Source organism: Astatotilapia calliptera, chromosome 18, assembly GCF_900246225.1.
Source record: "Astatotilapia calliptera chromosome 18, fAstCal1.2, whole genome shotgun sequence".
Lineage (NCBI taxonomy): Eukaryota > Metazoa > Chordata > Actinopteri > Cichliformes > Cichlidae > Astatotilapia > Astatotilapia calliptera.
Genome location: NC_039319.1, coordinates 7,506,441 through 7,522,344, shown reverse-complemented (window position 1 = coordinate 7,522,344; position 15,904 = coordinate 7,506,441). Strand labels below are relative to the sequence as shown.

At 38.4% G+C, this 15,904-nt stretch overlaps 1 protein-coding gene across 4 annotated transcripts; it reads right to left on the bottom strand.

Moving 5' to 3' along the window:
* Positions 1-1,182: 1,182 nt before the first annotated feature.
* Positions 1,183-12,807, bottom strand: LOC113011233 (sodium- and chloride-dependent GABA transporter 3-like). 4 transcript variants are annotated; one of them, XM_026150673.1, is made up of 15 exons: positions 12,615-12,807; positions 9,219-9,392; positions 9,001-9,135; positions 8,733-8,870; positions 5,128-5,206; positions 4,826-4,958; positions 4,605-4,739; positions 4,270-4,373; positions 4,028-4,152; positions 3,737-3,849; positions 3,511-3,648; positions 3,321-3,423; positions 2,723-2,823; positions 2,302-2,472; positions 1,183-1,354 (listed from the first exon to the last, which is right to left on the bottom strand). In XM_026150673.1, the coding sequence occupies exons 2-15, from the start codon at positions 9,370-9,372 to the stop codon at positions 1,220-1,222; spliced, it is 1,764 nt and encodes a 587-aa protein (XP_026006458.1). In that variant the 5' UTR covers positions 9,373-9,392; positions 12,615-12,807; the 3' UTR covers positions 1,183-1,219. The 4 variants fall into 4 exon arrangements, with proteins under 4 accessions (XP_026006458.1, XP_026006461.1, XP_026006459.1 ...); XM_026150676.1 differs by having other exon boundaries at positions 9,219-9,281; positions 12,615-12,680; XM_026150674.1 differs by lacking the exon at positions 12,615-12,807 and adding an exon at positions 12,305-12,514.
* Between the last annotated feature and the right edge of the window lie 3,097 nt (positions 12,808-15,904).

The following is a 15,904-nucleotide window of genomic DNA, read 5'->3' as shown; positions in this document are numbered from 1 at the left end:
CTGCTTTAACAATCTGTGTTTTTATTGTAGCTGTACTGTTTGTTGTTTTGTTTTTCTAAATCTCGCCTCTGACATATGCCCTCCTTCACGTTTATAATTAAAAAGATGAAAACTATCGCTGAAACGACTAAAAATAAACTAAAAATAAACAGTTTTAATCAAGAAACTAAACAAGAAAACTCTGGAAACTAACTGAAATTAAACCGAATTAAAAATAAAGACAAAATAAGAATAAAAAATTATAATAATTAGAAAATACAAAACTATAGTAACTGTAACAGATCATACGGCACCTTTAGTGAAAAAGAGACACGTGGTACAAAAATAAGCTGTTTCCCATCAACAGAACAAACATTTTGTGCAAAAATTAAATATGTTTCTGCTGGTCCGCCATCCTCTGTCTTTTGTTTTGATTCCTTGTTCTTCTTCCACTGTTCATCTTGATGTCAAAGACTTCACCTGGTACAATAAGGGGCTGGCTATGCAAGCTCATTCATTTACCAATCAAATCACACTGGGGGATGTGTGACACGATCAGACTCACACCAGGCAGTAACGGGCATAGCTGCTGCATTGTTTGATAAGCACTTTGATCGCTGACCTGCTGACTAAATACTTTGTCTAACAGTATCACATACAACAGAACCTCAGTGAGAACTAAAAAAAAACTCTGCATAAAGATGTGAAAAACTATGATTCTCATATATATTTACAGTATACAGTGCAGAGTATATTGAAAACATCCATTTAATAATATAATCAACTGTGTGTGCACTCATTCAATGTTATTTTAATTAACTAAAACCATTTAGTTAGCTGACATCTGTAGATATCTAAATGCCTCCCATGTAAATCTTTGGCGAATGGGAGGCTCAAAGGCTACTTTAACTCTGCTGTCGAAAATCTAATTAGTTCACTTTAATTACACTTTTGGTATCATCAACATTTGCTGTTATTTCAGACAATACTGAAACCCTGTTTGCTTATCGTCAATATTTTTACTGTCTTTTAAATGTAATTTTCGAATTTACAAAGTTTATAAAATGCTAACAACATGAGTATGTAACTGGTTCTTTGTATAGACAGTGTGCTAAAACAAAAGACTTGAGACATGTCCAAAATGAACAACCATTAAAGTTTGTTTTCATTTAATTGTGAATTTATTAATAAATCATTGCTGATTACTACAAAGTCATGAGAGCTGAAAAGGTTTTTAACCTTAAGTTTTAAGTGAACTGGAAACACGGTCCCCGCAAAGGGCTTCAGCTTTACAGTTGTCGCGACTTAGTTTCATTCCCTCATTTTCTGTCTGCTTCACTGTCTCCTCAGCAGGACGACAAAGGATGGGCAAACGCTGGAACACAGAAAAGGACGACTGATTAGTTAATACATTGAAAACTTGGCTGTGATTATATATTAAGCCATTCAGCCATGACTGCGGTAGGTTTATGTGATTGATTATGTAAGGTGTGAGTCATGAGTTTCTGGCTCTCTTCCACAGCATGTCTTTCATCCTGTCTTCCTTCTCTCACCCAAACCAGTTGCAGCAGATGGCTCCGCCCCTCCCTGAGCCTGGTCTGCCAGAGGTTTCTTCCTGTTAAAAGGGAGTTTTTCCTTCCCACTGTCGCCACAGTGCTTGCTCATAGGGGGTCATATGATTGTTGGGTTTTTTCTCTGTATGAATTATTGTACGGTCTACCTTACAATATAAAGCACCTTGAGGCGACTGTTGTTGTGATTTGGCACTATATAAATATAACTGAATTCAATTCAATTCAACAGTAATAAAGTTAACTGTCTAAAAGTCTATAATAAACTGCTAGCATATAATCATAGTGTACAGCTGTACATACAACTAAAAGTTACCAGATTTTCAGAGCCATGCTTTTTTAAGATCAAGCCTGCATCTTTACCTCTACAAAATATTGCAGTTTTATAAACTCCCAGTGCATACCTGTGCTAATTTGTGATAGAGGAGGGTCGAACCATCATAACATGAAATAATGAAGATAAATATTTACATTTTTCTAATTCTCAAGCCATGAAAAATAGGACAAAAGACCATCACTGAAAGACGAGCCTATTTGTCAGCTTTGTAAAATTAAACAATATTAATGGGTTAACAAGTTTTGTTGAACTTGCCTTTGAACTAAGCCACGCAGTGTCACACCTGTGAATTACCATAGCTGGCTGGCTTTATTCTTTTAAATGTTATGTATTGATTCTACTAAACGAAGAAGAAAAAGGTCGGTGTTAACAGTGTGTGGCAAAATAGCAGGAGTATCTTCACTGAGCACTGACCTGTCTGAAGGTGCCTGGTGTTAAATACATCTGTACAGCTGCGAACAGTGGTACCATGAGAACAGACGACAGAGTCATGGCCCATCCTAGTGTGTACGCCCAGTCTGGGTAAACGTACGAGTTGTTAATCTTGAGGTGTTGATAATCAACGAGGTACAAGATGAAGGAAGACTGGAAAGGTTGGGTGAATCACAAAATAAAATTTAGATACATAGTTCTTACATGGTTATATCCCATAATTACAATAATTACTGAAAGAGATGATGGCAACGTTAAAATCAGTAATGAGGATTAGACTAGTGAATAATTGCCATCTCACTTTGATGCAGTTAAATTTCGAAACTGTAACAAACATAAATTGTGATCAACTTGTTAAAATGTATCACCACCTATCCATCCGTTATCAATGTTTTGGACTCACAAGTGTCAGCAGAGGAATGATGTATCTCCAGCACAGATTAAAGAAGGCAGATGGTTTCTGTCCTGCCATGTCCTGAATAATGTTGGAAAAACGATCAGCACCTGTTGGAAGTTCAGAGGTTCATGTAAAGATATGGTATAAACCCTTTTCTTATTTTGCGCCATTTATGGAAAGCAGTTAACACCATTTTAAAAGCTTTGGGTTTCCAGTCAACCACGGGGGCAGACAATTTTAGAAATGGAGAAAACTTGAAAGAGTGGTGGACCTTCCCAGGAGTGGACAGCCTACCAAAAGTACCCCAGGAGCACACTGGTGACTCATGGAAGGTCACAAAAAAGCCTAGAGCAACCTCTACAGGAGCCACACGTCTCAGTTAAGCTCAGTATTTATAATTCAACAGTAAGAAAGACACTGAGTAAAAATGTCATCCTACTTTGCTCAGTGTGGCTTTTACTCATTTTGTCTGAAAATCAAATAAATTATGTGCTGCATTTGGGTTTTACGTCTATTTTTCTACTTGGCTACTCACTCAGCATTTGACCATCTGTGACCATCTGCTCATTACGGTAATGTCTTCTATATGTAGTCAAATACTCACCAAAAATCCAGGCTATAGCCACACACTGACAAACAGCCATACAATCCTGACAAGCTCTGGTGCAACCGTAGTAATCAATAAGCTGGAATATGTAAATTCCTCCCTGGCGGAGAATGAGAAAGTGTTTTAATAATTAACAAAGCTTAGAAAAACAACCAGCATTTTAAGCATTTATTTGGTTATTTTTTACCTCGGTGACCATGGTCAGATGGATGAGAAAGAAGGCTGAACAGAAGATAAAGACAAAGATCTCATGCCTCACTGGAGCACGAAACAATGTCGGAAACAAGTCACTGATGGAGGTGATGACACTCTCTACTGTCACAAACTGGAGACAGGATTATGAGTGACTGTTTTCAGGTTTATATTCAACTGAACAGTTGTTAGTTAATAAACAGTCAGTACAACATTCCTACATGTGTGTCGACACTGAGCAGAATGAGCATCAGGAAAAAGCAGACGGTCCAGAACTGTGGCAAAGGCATCATCGCTGTAGCCTGAGGGTAAGCAATGAAGGCCAGACCTGGACCTGTGAATCACAGTTAAACAAGAACGAAGTCTATACTCACCATAAAACATTAATACAAAACCTTGTTCGAATTAATACTTGCTTTCAGAACTCTTTTGCTTCAAAATACATCAACAGAGCTGAAAGAGCCTAAAACCTTGACTTCACTCTGAATCTTTATATGCACAAGAAGTTATACCTGACTCAGCCACAGCATCCACAGTTACACCCTGTTTCTCTGCCATGAATCCCAGTACAGAGAAGACGACAAACCCAGCAACAAAACTGGTTCCGCTGTTCAGCAGACACAGCCAAAAGCAGTCTCTGGGGGGCAAAGTAAAGCAATCATAAAGTCTGTATTTTTTCATATAATTGGATATATAATAGTTAAACCTATTTTTAAATCCAATAAAGGTGACAATTCATGTAACTTGTACCTACTTATAACAGTTATTGTTGTAATCATTGTAGCTGCCCAGAACATTTAGAGTCCCCATCGTCAGGCTGTAGGAGAAGAATATTTGAGAGCCTGCCTCAATCCAGACCTGTAACAGAAAAATATATATATCAGATGCATGTACCAGAAAAGGCTGTATTCTATTTGAAATTGGTTTTTATGGGAATATTTATATGTTGGTTAGCTCAATTAAAGGTCCTACAGCAGAGTCCAAAAAAAGAAAACAGTAGAAATCAGTATTTTTAAATTAATGGTATTTATTCAAGTTTGTCATGCTGGCAACCACGATGGTGTACATGAAATTAAGTAAGCAATATACCTCAAGGTTAGCCAGCTGGTTCACATCTGGATACAGGTAGAAGTAAATTCCTTCCCATGCTCCTGGTAAAGTGAGCCCTCTAATGAGCAGTATTAGGAGTATCACATAGGGAAATGGGGCTGTGAAATAGGCTACCTGAAAAGAAAAAAAATAAGTTTATTTAAAATCTTGTGATACAAAAAAAGAGTTCAGCTTAAAGTTATCAAAATACTTCCAGTGACCTTTCCAGAAGATCTGACACCTTTCCAAATGCTGAAGTAACAGAACACCCAGCTGCCCAGTAAACAAAGAGCCAGCTCCCACCTCACACCGCCCATTTCCTCGATACCTGCAGACATACCCAGCATCCGACGCCTCAGAGAGGGAAAATTAGGAAAAACAAAAATCATGTTTTTAATTAATTTATAATTTGTTATGTTCAATTAAAGTAATTAGTGGATTTATAAAGAAACTTGCAGCGATTGCATCAGAATTCAAACTTTACTCATGAGAGCTCTTTAAATTATAAGTGAATTGAACTCACTCCCAGAACTCGACTGCAGCAGAGGTGGCGTTGGTTAGATTTGCAGTCCCGTTAGATGAGTAAAGACCAAGACAGTTAGCTGGATTGGGGTGAGATAAGTAACTTATAACAACAATAATAGTAATACATTTTATTTATAGGCACCTTTCAAAAGCCTCAAGGTCACCTTACATTAGTACAGAAATTTAAAAACACACACACACACCACTAAATGGGAATAAAATACACAACTAAAACCCCAAAACTAAAGCATAAAAAAATTCTAGAATTCTAACCACAGAGAAGAGATTTACAGTAATCAAGCCGAGATATGACAAGAGCATTGACAAGTATGGCAGTATTGTTTGAGTAAGTGAGAAATGAAAGCAGTTAATATTGCGAAGATGAAGGTAGGCCGACTGGGTGATATTGTTTATATGTGCTGTGCAGTGTTGGGGAGTAACGGAATACATGTACCGCTGTTACGTATTTAAAATACAAAATATGAGTAACTGTATTCCGTTACAGTTACCGTTTAAAAGGGTGGTATTTAGAATACCGTTACTTTGTTGAAATAAAGGGATTACACGGCAGTCTTTTCCTGTTTCATATGTTAGGCTATGCCCTCTCTATTTTTTGTAATTCCACACAGGTGGAAACCCAAACAAAACACACATTAAGAGGCTCAAATGCCTGTGTCTCAATCTCGAGTCTCATAATGACGTGAAGAAATATTTTTTTAAATGATTTAATATGAAGGCAATAGCAGAGTGTTACAGACATAGCCCTAAAGAATGTAGCCTCATGGGCAGTGTAGTCCGTGCTGCAGGGAGAATGGACTGCCGTACACGTTATGTATCTATGAGCGAGGGAGGGAAAAAAAGGTGAGTGGAAAAGTACGAGTTGTCATCGAGCAGAAACGGGAGCTGGAAGCATGTAAATATAATAATAACCACTGCAGCCAAAAAAGAGTGCCTGACGAGCCCAGTTGTAAGTAAGCTATTAAGACTCGAGTGTACACCGTGTTCCTGTTTTCCTCCGAAACAACAAGTTCCGCTGGAGCAGCCTTTCAACGCTTCTCTCTGTCTCTCGCCAGCAAAGTTGACCAAGACAACAAAGTAAAGCTAGTTTTCGGCTATGAGCCCGACACGGAAACCGACGTGTTAACCAGAGGTCCCTTTACTACAGTTCGGAGCCGCGGATCTGTTTTATATAAGCGCGGAATAGTTTTCTATACGAGATCGCTGCAAAAAGTGCAGCCTTACCTAATGTCCACCCTACTGTTACTCATTTTATATTAAGATTTAAAAATCTAGTTGCTATTGAGTAGCCTGCGAGTAGCCTTCAGTAATAGTAATGAATCACACAGGAACAGGACATTCATTAGTTGTAAAAAGCATGATAATATATTAAGTAATCCAAAGTATTCAGAATACGTTACTCTCATTGAGTAACATAACGGAATACGTTACAAAATACATTTTGGGGCATGTATTCTGTAATCTGTAGTGGAATACATTTCAAAAGTAACCTTCCCAACACTGGTGCTGTGGAGGAGATAGCACTATCAATGATGAAATCCAGACTCAGGAAGGTATGCAAAGGGAATTATCGGTAGATAATGAAAAACTGTTAGGTTTAGACAGAGTAGATGTTGTAACAATAAGAAAACATTCAGATTTATTACCATTAATTTCAAACAAACATTCAAAAACAGATGTGGGTGGGGGAGTGGCAGTGGGTTTGGAATACAAATAGAGGTGGGTGTCATCTGCATAACAGTGAAATTAAATGAAATTATTGCAGAAAGGCAGAGATAAACTGAATTAATCAACTGGATTGTGATCTGTGTATGCAGTTGCACAAACTGTGAACAACTGGAGAGGTATCAGTGAAACCAAGCAAGTGCCATATTGTTGATGCCAATAGAGGCTGATCTATAGAGTAGGATATGATGGGAGATTGTATCGAAAGCTGCATTAAAATCAAGGAGAATGAGAATAGTGATGAGTCTGGAATCACCTACAGGTAAAAGATCATTTGTAACTTTCACAAGAGCTGTTTCTACACTGGAAATTAACATAAACCAGATTGAAACTCTTCATTTAAATTATTTCCAGTAAGGCGTTTATGAACCAATAAACCAACTGTTCAATAATTTTGGAAAGGAAAGGCAGATTCTACATTTTTAAATTGTTTGTGTCTGAACCATTTTTTCAGCACTGGAGTAAGTATTTCAGTTTTTAAAAGTGCTGGAACAGAACCAGAGATAAGGACGGAGTGTACAACATTAGTAATAAGTGGGCCAAGAGAGGGGAAGGAAAGTTTAACAAGATTGGAAGGCAGTGGATCAAGTTGACATGTCATTGACTTTACCTTACTAATAATGGAAGATATTTGAAATACTGAAGTAAGCTCAAAACTGGATAAAGAAAATGACAGTCGGGTAGGTGAAAAGGTGCAAGCAGAACACGTCCCTGCATTGCAGGAAGAAGGCAATTGTTGATGAATATTCATAATTTGGTATAAAAAAAAGGCCATATATTTATTACAGAGTGCACCAGAATGTGTTAAAGCTGTCTGAATGTGGAAAACAAACTACATATATTTCCTTCAGCAGACTGAATAATATTAGTGTAGTAAGCAGATGTGGCCACAGTTGTTCCAAGAGAGTAACAACAGTAACTAACTAAACTAAACTGAATAAACTGAACATATATATATCTATTTCTATCTATATATGTATATCTATATATATATCTATATATATATAGATATATCTATATCTATATCTATATCTATATATATATATATATATATCTATATCTATATATATATATATATATATTCCCAATGACAGCAATATCAGGAAGAAGGAACACGAGAAGCTGGAGAAATACCAAGGGCTCAGAGAAGAGCTCGAGAGGATGTGGAGGGTGAAGGTAACGGTGGTCCCCGTGGTAATCGGAGCACTAGGTGCGGTGACTCCCAAGCTAGGCGAGTGGCTCCAGCAGATCCCGGGAAAAACATCGGAGATCTCTGTCCAGAAGAGCGCAGTCCTGGGAACAGCTAAGATACTGCGCAGGACCCTCAAGCTCCCAGGCCTCTGGTAGAGGACCCGAGCTTGAAGGATAAACCGCCCGCAGGGGCGTGCTGGGTGTTTTTTTTTTTACAAACATATATATTCAGTTTATTCAGTTGATGTATTTATAGTTAAAGAATATAATTTGTTTATGACTAAAATACATGTCTGTATGAATAATAAGTTTAGTTTCCCTGAAGAGATACTCCAGGTGGAACAGGAAAACAATCAATTTAACCATTAATGTGAGGTAAACTGTTATATACTGCTATATACTACTATATATACTATACTACAGTAATATACTATGCTATACTACAGTAATAGCCTGATAGATAAAAGAAGATGATAGATAAAAATATACAAAGCTGAAAATGGAAAGACTGATTTTGTGTTTATACTGTTTTCTTATGAGTGTTCACATCTATTTCGGGGGGGATTATGTTGTGATTACAGTCATTTCTTGCGACTTACTTTTATATATTTACAAATCTAAAACTGTTGCTAATATCATGCCTTTTTTGCTGATTGAATGTTGCCTTACCTGTATTCCAGGTGTTCTCACAGCTGACCCATGGCAGCTGGGAGCTGAATGAAAACACGAGGTAGAAGAGAGCCCAGACTTGTATTAAAATGTAGCTAAAGTCATAAAGTTTCATTATGAAAGCTCCATATCCAATTCCTATGATGGAAATAAAAATGATGGTTAAAATGTTGTAATCTGTGGAGCTAATACAACATGAGCATTTAAAACTTCAAATATAATTTCTTATTTTCCCTGCTGATTTAATATTTTAACTGAGCAAATATACCTTGTGCCAGTGGACACAGTTTCCTCCAGCAGGTGATAAATCCTTCTTGAGTGTACTGACCTAATGAAGTCTCCATTAGGAACAATGGTATCCCACACACCACAGCTAAGAGACAATATGGCACCAGAAAGGCACCTGAAAATATTCAAACCAAGATGATTATGTAGCATCGAATGTGATCTTTTTTATGCTACTCGGCAATGATCCTTTTAACTCACCTCCACCATTCTTGTAGCAGAGATAAGGAAATCTCCACACGTTGCCCAGACCCACCACATTTCCTGCAACGACCAGAAGATATTCTGTTTTGTTGGCCCACCGTCCTCTGTCTCCAGCAGTGTTCTGACTTCGCTTTACTCTTCCTTTGTTCATCTCAAGGCGAAGGATTTCGCCTGTTGTGCAGTAGAGAGCTTTAAGTGTTTTGGTGTAGTTTCATTAAGTTATGAACAATATAAATTATTATAAGGCTTTGGGAATGCACGTGGCAGTTGACCGGTAACAGTCTCCGCAGCGTGCACTCCAATTACGCGCGATGACCGAAATCTGTGTAGTTATCTCAAAAACAAGATTTTAGTAAGTCATTTGGGTCACAGTAATTTGGCCAAGTGTGATGAAAGGGTTAATATTGGAATATTAACAGTCCTGTGTTTTGCATAATCGGAGTTACCAGATATGTGTTCCTGCGTTGGCAAAACGTCCTACCATATGTACTTGATGCACATTCCTGCTGTCACACAATTCCAGCATAAATTTAAATAGTTAGGACGGTTTGCCACTTAACTTTACCCATCAGCGTATGCTTCTAGCTCATATTCATAAAGGTAGGACGGTTTGCGACTTAACTTTATTTTAAAATCGGGTTTTAAAATAAAGTTGCGCAGAAACAACGGGTAGGATGGTTTGTCAGGACGGATTACCAGAACACCCCGGTCGGGTTTTTTGTCCCAGGCTAGGACAAAAAACCCGACCCCGGTCAGGTGTTTGTGCTGACAATCATCATATTTGATGATTGTCAGCACAAAAGAGGGAGAGAGAGGAACAGAGAGGGAGATGGAGAATGAGGACAGAACAGAGATGGAACAAGAGCAGGTGAGACACACATGTTAGTCAAATGGTTGTTTACCAAAAGTATCACCGTATCATAGGTACTCATGCATCTCGTACCTAGTGTTTCTTTTTAGGTTTGCTATTTTTCAAATTCTACATTTATTAAGTTATGCAGGCTTGTTTGCACAACAAGGCTAAATAATTATATAAACTTTTCTCAATCTAAATAGTGGACTTTGGTAGAATTAAAAAAACAAGTGTAGTGCAGGTATATGATGATTTTTAGTGCTACTATCATCTAGTTCTGATTCTGGTTCTGTCTTGGTTAAGTCCTCAGTAGTCCTGATTTTGAACTGTTGTAGTCCTGTTTTAATTCCGGATCAGTTCTGGGTCTGGTTGAATTGGGGTTTAGTCCTCGTGTCTTGATACAGCCCCGACTTTGTTCTGCCTTGCTGCTTAATTAAAAAACTAGTTTAAGGTGTCCTGCATGTGATATATATTTTTCCCTATATGAAGCCATTCTTTTTTTAACAAAACTGAAAACAGAGACTATTAATCTTTCAGTCATTTCTAAACCCCCCCCCCCCCCCCCCCCCAAAAAAAAAAAAAAATCCCACATGCATACTACCCTTTAGGGCTAAGCCCCAGGTGTTTCAAATGTCTGGCTCCGCCTCTGGTCCCAGCCCGCCCCAGTTTGCAGATATCTTGTGTGGAAAATTCACACGTGAAATTTGTTGCTTTTTATGGAGTTTTCGCAGTGAAGAGAACTGAAACCGTTAAACAGCAGCCGAGACTGCAGTTAGATCCTTCAGCATCCTGCGCAAAGATCGCCTGCAAACCGATGATTGGAGATGTTCGGGAGGTTCGAAACTCGTCTCGCCTTTCTACACAACTTAATTAAATCTGATTGGATCTAGAACATGTTTATCTCCTTTTTATTCTTTGATGAAAGTGTGAAATTTCATCACAGCTTTTTGTCCTGCACTTTCAAAATAATTGCATTTTCAGTAACCAAACAACAATACACATAGATAACTGAAACAATAATGTCACATAAACAAAGACGAAAAAGACAGTTACGTCCTTTGAAATTAAAGGTTTGGCTTTAAGTCTGATTTGATTCTATTTTCAAGACTTGCGGACTTTTCGACCACTTACAGACACTTACAGGAGGAAGCTAACCATGTTTTTTTTAATGCTTGCAGACCTTGATGACGGTGAAAACTGAAACTGGTTGAATTGAAGAGCCAAACCATGTCATTTCTATTTTTTATTTAGTTGTCGTCTTGTTTTCGTCAGGAAAAAAAGGCCGCTGACAAAACTAATATTGGTCAACAAAAGTAACACTGCTTTAAAGAAGGAGCGGACCCGGAGAAAACGCGAGTGTTCACAGGTATTTGTGAAAGAGTGAATGAACCAAAAACATTTGCAGTGACACTTCCCTTTGTTAGTGTTGTCAAAACTCACTCTGAACAACTCTCAAAATATCTTCAGACTGTTTCAAGGTGTTTTCATTATTAATTCTATCATTATTTATCATTACCCAAAAAGATGAACATCAGTCAAGCGACCTTTGAACATTGTAAAGATTTTTCTGAAAGGATTAATTAGCGTTGTGGATGTATTCGCTGCTGGGAGGAAAGGCACCTATTATAAATACAGACACGTGGAATATTAAACATAAGTTGGTTTTCACAAACACACACACACAAAGAAAATTAAATTTCCTGAACTTTGTAACATCCAAGTTCTCACCTGTTCGTTAAGTGATGAAGTATTGACCCTGATTTCAACTCCAAGCGTCTACTGCTGATGAATTAGGCTCTCCTCTTTTTAAATGCCTTTTGGTGGCCCGTGTTTGGGCTGGAAGTCCAACATTTGATCTTTAGAATGTTTTAAATTATTAATTAACAGACAGTTCTGCCTGAATATGTATGTTTAAACTAGTCGCCCTCAGGTCTGCTTTCAGTGTGAACATTAAACTTAAGGTCACATATTTGTCAGAGTGACCTAACCAGGCAGAGACATAAACAATAACCTATTGTGGATGTGGATTGTAGATGTACTTCTGTACTTTTTCTGTCTTCTTCCTGTTTTTGATTTTCTAAATGTTTTTAAGGTGGTTTTAGAAACTAGTTATTAGGGGACTGGGTAGGTTGAGATTGTTCTGCCTCATGCAGCAGGTGAATCGGTGGGCGCAGTACCCTTTCCTGTGCTGCCTCTAAATACAAATAAGGCAACATTTTTCATGACTTACAGTATCCCGCATATCATTCCTTCCCTCTAACTCTCCCTCTTCACGCAGACCACTCCAGTTACTCTCCTGCAGCAGTTCCACTCCGCAAGCCTAATTTAGTCAGACGTGCTATGTTACTTTGTAAATAAACCTTTTAATACACTCATCACGTGTCCGAGTCTGCTTTCCGGGTAACCGTGAGCATTGCTTATGACAGAACGATCTGGTCAACCCATTGACCCCACGTGCCCAATACATTTACGTCAATGCGCAATTTCAAGCAACATGAAAAGTCCTAGGCACCGTGGTTCAGCAGCTCCGAGAAACCCACCAGTTATTTGAGCGCTTCGGTGAGTTCCTTCGATCCGCTCATGCAAAATTGTTCTCAACTCAGCGTTTCACGGAATCAAGCCAGAACCGAGGTCGTCGTTCTGCAGCAACCCGCCACTAAGCCCCGGGGCTCAGCCCTGTTCCCCGCCTCACTGGATCTGTTCGGGAGGAGTTGAGAGCTGGGCCGCTGTGTTCTCGTGTTGAAAGTTTTTATTAGTTCTGACAGAGCATTTAAAGACACATAACGAAGGCAAGGAAGAAAGCTTAAAAAAGAATCCGATCTGGCAGCATATAATAAAAGCGCAAAGCAAGGAAAAAAGAAAAATACGCACATAAGATGGATTCTTTTCAGCGTTTGGCTGAATAATCTAATGGTTTATTGATTGAAAGATATAGCTAATGTGACTTTACAGGTAACATTAAACACGGGAGGGGGAAGTCATCATATTTTCTGTCATCATACCACAGATGTTCAGCAGGGTAATAAAGGACAGACACGGCTGGAGTGAAGCGAGAGGAACGGACCACGTTGAGCTTAGACCGTGAGAGATCTGAAATAAATTATTATACAAACAAATCTGTCTAACTGCCTTCATTCGGTCCAAGAGAACATAGGATAAAGTCCTGCGCCATCATAGTGCTTACGCCTAGGCAGCGTAAATGTACAAGTTGTTTCTAATCAACCAGGTAGAAGATGGAGGCTCTCTGAAAAGGTGAGGATGTTATGCCAACCACAGTTATTCAGCAATTAAGTGTATCATTGCTGAATAACAGGGGGAATCTTGACTCCTAGTAAGAAAAAGTGTTTAATCAATCTGAAGTATTTAGTTTTAGAGACAAAAACTAAACCTTTACACCCCAAAAAGTTGATTCTGTTCATCTGGACGTTTTGGGAATTCCTTACCTGGATGATTGAACTTGCATCAACACATAAACTTTTACACCTTTCAGCTGTGATCTGTACATTTTAATGAGCATGCAATGACAGTAAACTCAGTAAGTGTTCTTCTTAAGACATGTTAAGGAGAAACTGTTACTGCCTGTTGCATATTTTGATAAGCACTTAGATTATACTTGCACAATCACACACTGGAAACGAAATAAAACTGTGCATGAAGTATAAAGCAAGTTTGCTATGACAAGAGAATATGCTGAGACTATTTTATGTTTGCATCTTATCTTACCACATTCAAAGAGGTACAGAAATATGAGTTCACAAAAAAATGATTCATTAAATCATAAAATGAATTCACAAAAACGTGGTGAAAAAAAAGGTCTTCAGCTTTACAAATGTCAACATTTTGTTTGACTGCTTATATTTCTATGCACGTCACTGGTTCTTCAGTTGGACAACAAAGTACGTGCAAACGCTAGAACACAGGAAAGGACTAGCGATTCGTGAATAAGTTTTTAAATTATAATAACACAGATAAATCAGTGCAGTGTGTTTTAAGCAAAATAGCACGAGTATCTTGACTCAGCACGGACCTGTTTGGAAGTGCCTGGTGTTAAATACATCTGTACAGCTGCGAATAGTGGTACCAAGAGAACAGAAGACAGACTCATGGTCCATCCTAGTGTGTACCCCCAGTCAGGGTAAACGTAGAAGTCATTCATCTAGAGGTGTTGGTAATCAGGAGGTACAAGATGAAGGAACACTACAAAACAAAATTCTTTATATGTGGTTGTTACCTGGTAATATGACATGATTATAGTACGTCATTCAGTGAAGTAATCAAGACGTCTCTAAAAGACAATAACAAGTCTTAGCCTAGTGAGTAATATCACGGTCACTTAAAGCCTTTAGACGCTGGACACTTAAAATTCACTCAAATATTTTGTGCGTTCAAAAATGAGTTAAAAAATTTTTGAACTCATTTTTAACACTGACTGTGCAATTTTGCAGGACGAATTTATGGCGTTTACTTTTTCAGAGTCAGATTTTTCTTATTTTTGCATGTCAATAAAGAGATCTCACCAATCAGACCTCTAGATCTGGCAAGAAGTAGGCATGTAGCGAAATAGTAAACCATTACTATTTTACACACAGCTAGAAGCTGCTCTGGGTCAATCACGCTGTTTGGAATTATTTCTTTGCCTTCACAGATGTGGTCCCAACTCTGCCAAAACGAGCTGACATCCTGAAATATGTACCGCAGCAGTCATGATGCAGCTTCAAATCCTGGATCAAACCATAATATTATTCCTGCTACTGCACTCTCTTGAGAATTGGATTAATAAGAATCTCAATTTAAGGAGCTTAGAACGAAAAACATCTGGACTAAAGAAGCACAGACGCTTTTATTTCCAAGCTGAGTACCTTCACAGACAAGAATCTCAATTTCTTCCTGCACTTGTTGAGAAACATGAGGAACAGCTGATTATGTCAGTAAATCTACATTTTTTGGGCTCACAAGTGTCAGGGGAGAAATGATGCATTTCCAGCATCATTTCTAGAAGTTGAAATTCTCCAAGCCTCTACTGTTGGTGACTGAAGTGCACTCTTTTTAAAAGTGTGCAATGCCCTGTTTATACTGGAAGACAAACATTTGAATTCCTAAGTAGTCTTAAATGATTGAAAAAAAAATACACTCTGTTCTGAACACATCACTCTCAGGCCTTCGATGATTTTAGTGTGAACATTAAACTTAAGGTCACATCTTTTTCAGAGTAACTTATTCAAACCACACAGGACACTAGGAATGACCAACCTCTTTGTGGATCAGGTTGCTGACACTTTCATGCACTTTCATTAGAAAGTTTGACCTATAGAAACAATCATATTTTGAAAACAAAGGTTTTAAACTGAGCTGAGGGCTCAGGTTTATTCATGACCTGGATGGGGGCTTGGGTGGCTTTTGGGTGGCGTTTTCCTGGTGGCTGCGGGCAGCAGAGCTTGGGAAGGGTCTGTGCTGGTGGACGTGGGTTACTGGCCAGGTAGCCTGTTGGCCACTGGTTGGGTCTGGGACAGGCTTGGGGGCTTGGGGATGCAGGGGTGCTTCTCCTCCAGGCAGGGGCTCCTGGTGGGCCTCGGGGGCTTGGGTCCTGGTTGGTGTGTGCATGGTAATATTTAATATATATAATTCTTCCTTCTTCATTTTCCAAAATGTAATCATTGGCTATGACCCTTGACATAGGGTGACAAAGCCTTCTCTGAAACAAACTCTGCTTTAAATGAATCACTCTCTAAGATGGTAAAATAACTAAGCTTATAGTTAGTTATTTTACCATCTTCACACACTCAGTCTTTGTACAAGAAAGTTATGTTTTCAAATTAATAGTACACAGTTT

Excerpts from the sequence above, each read along its gene's own strand:
- LOC113011233 (XM_026150673.1), bottom strand. The coding sequence starts at position 9,372 with ATGAACAAAGGAAGAGTAAAGCGAAGTCAGAACACTGCTGGAGACAGA. Across the intron at positions 4,959-5,127 it reads GCTGCAGTCGAGTTCTGGGA|GCGTCGGATGCTGGGTATGT; the intron begins GTGAGTTCAATT and ends TCCCTCTCTGAG. Across the intron at positions 4,374-4,604 it reads ACCAGCTGGCTAACCTTGAG|GTCTGGATTGAGGCAGGCTC; the intron begins GTATATTGCTTA and ends TTTCTGTTACAG.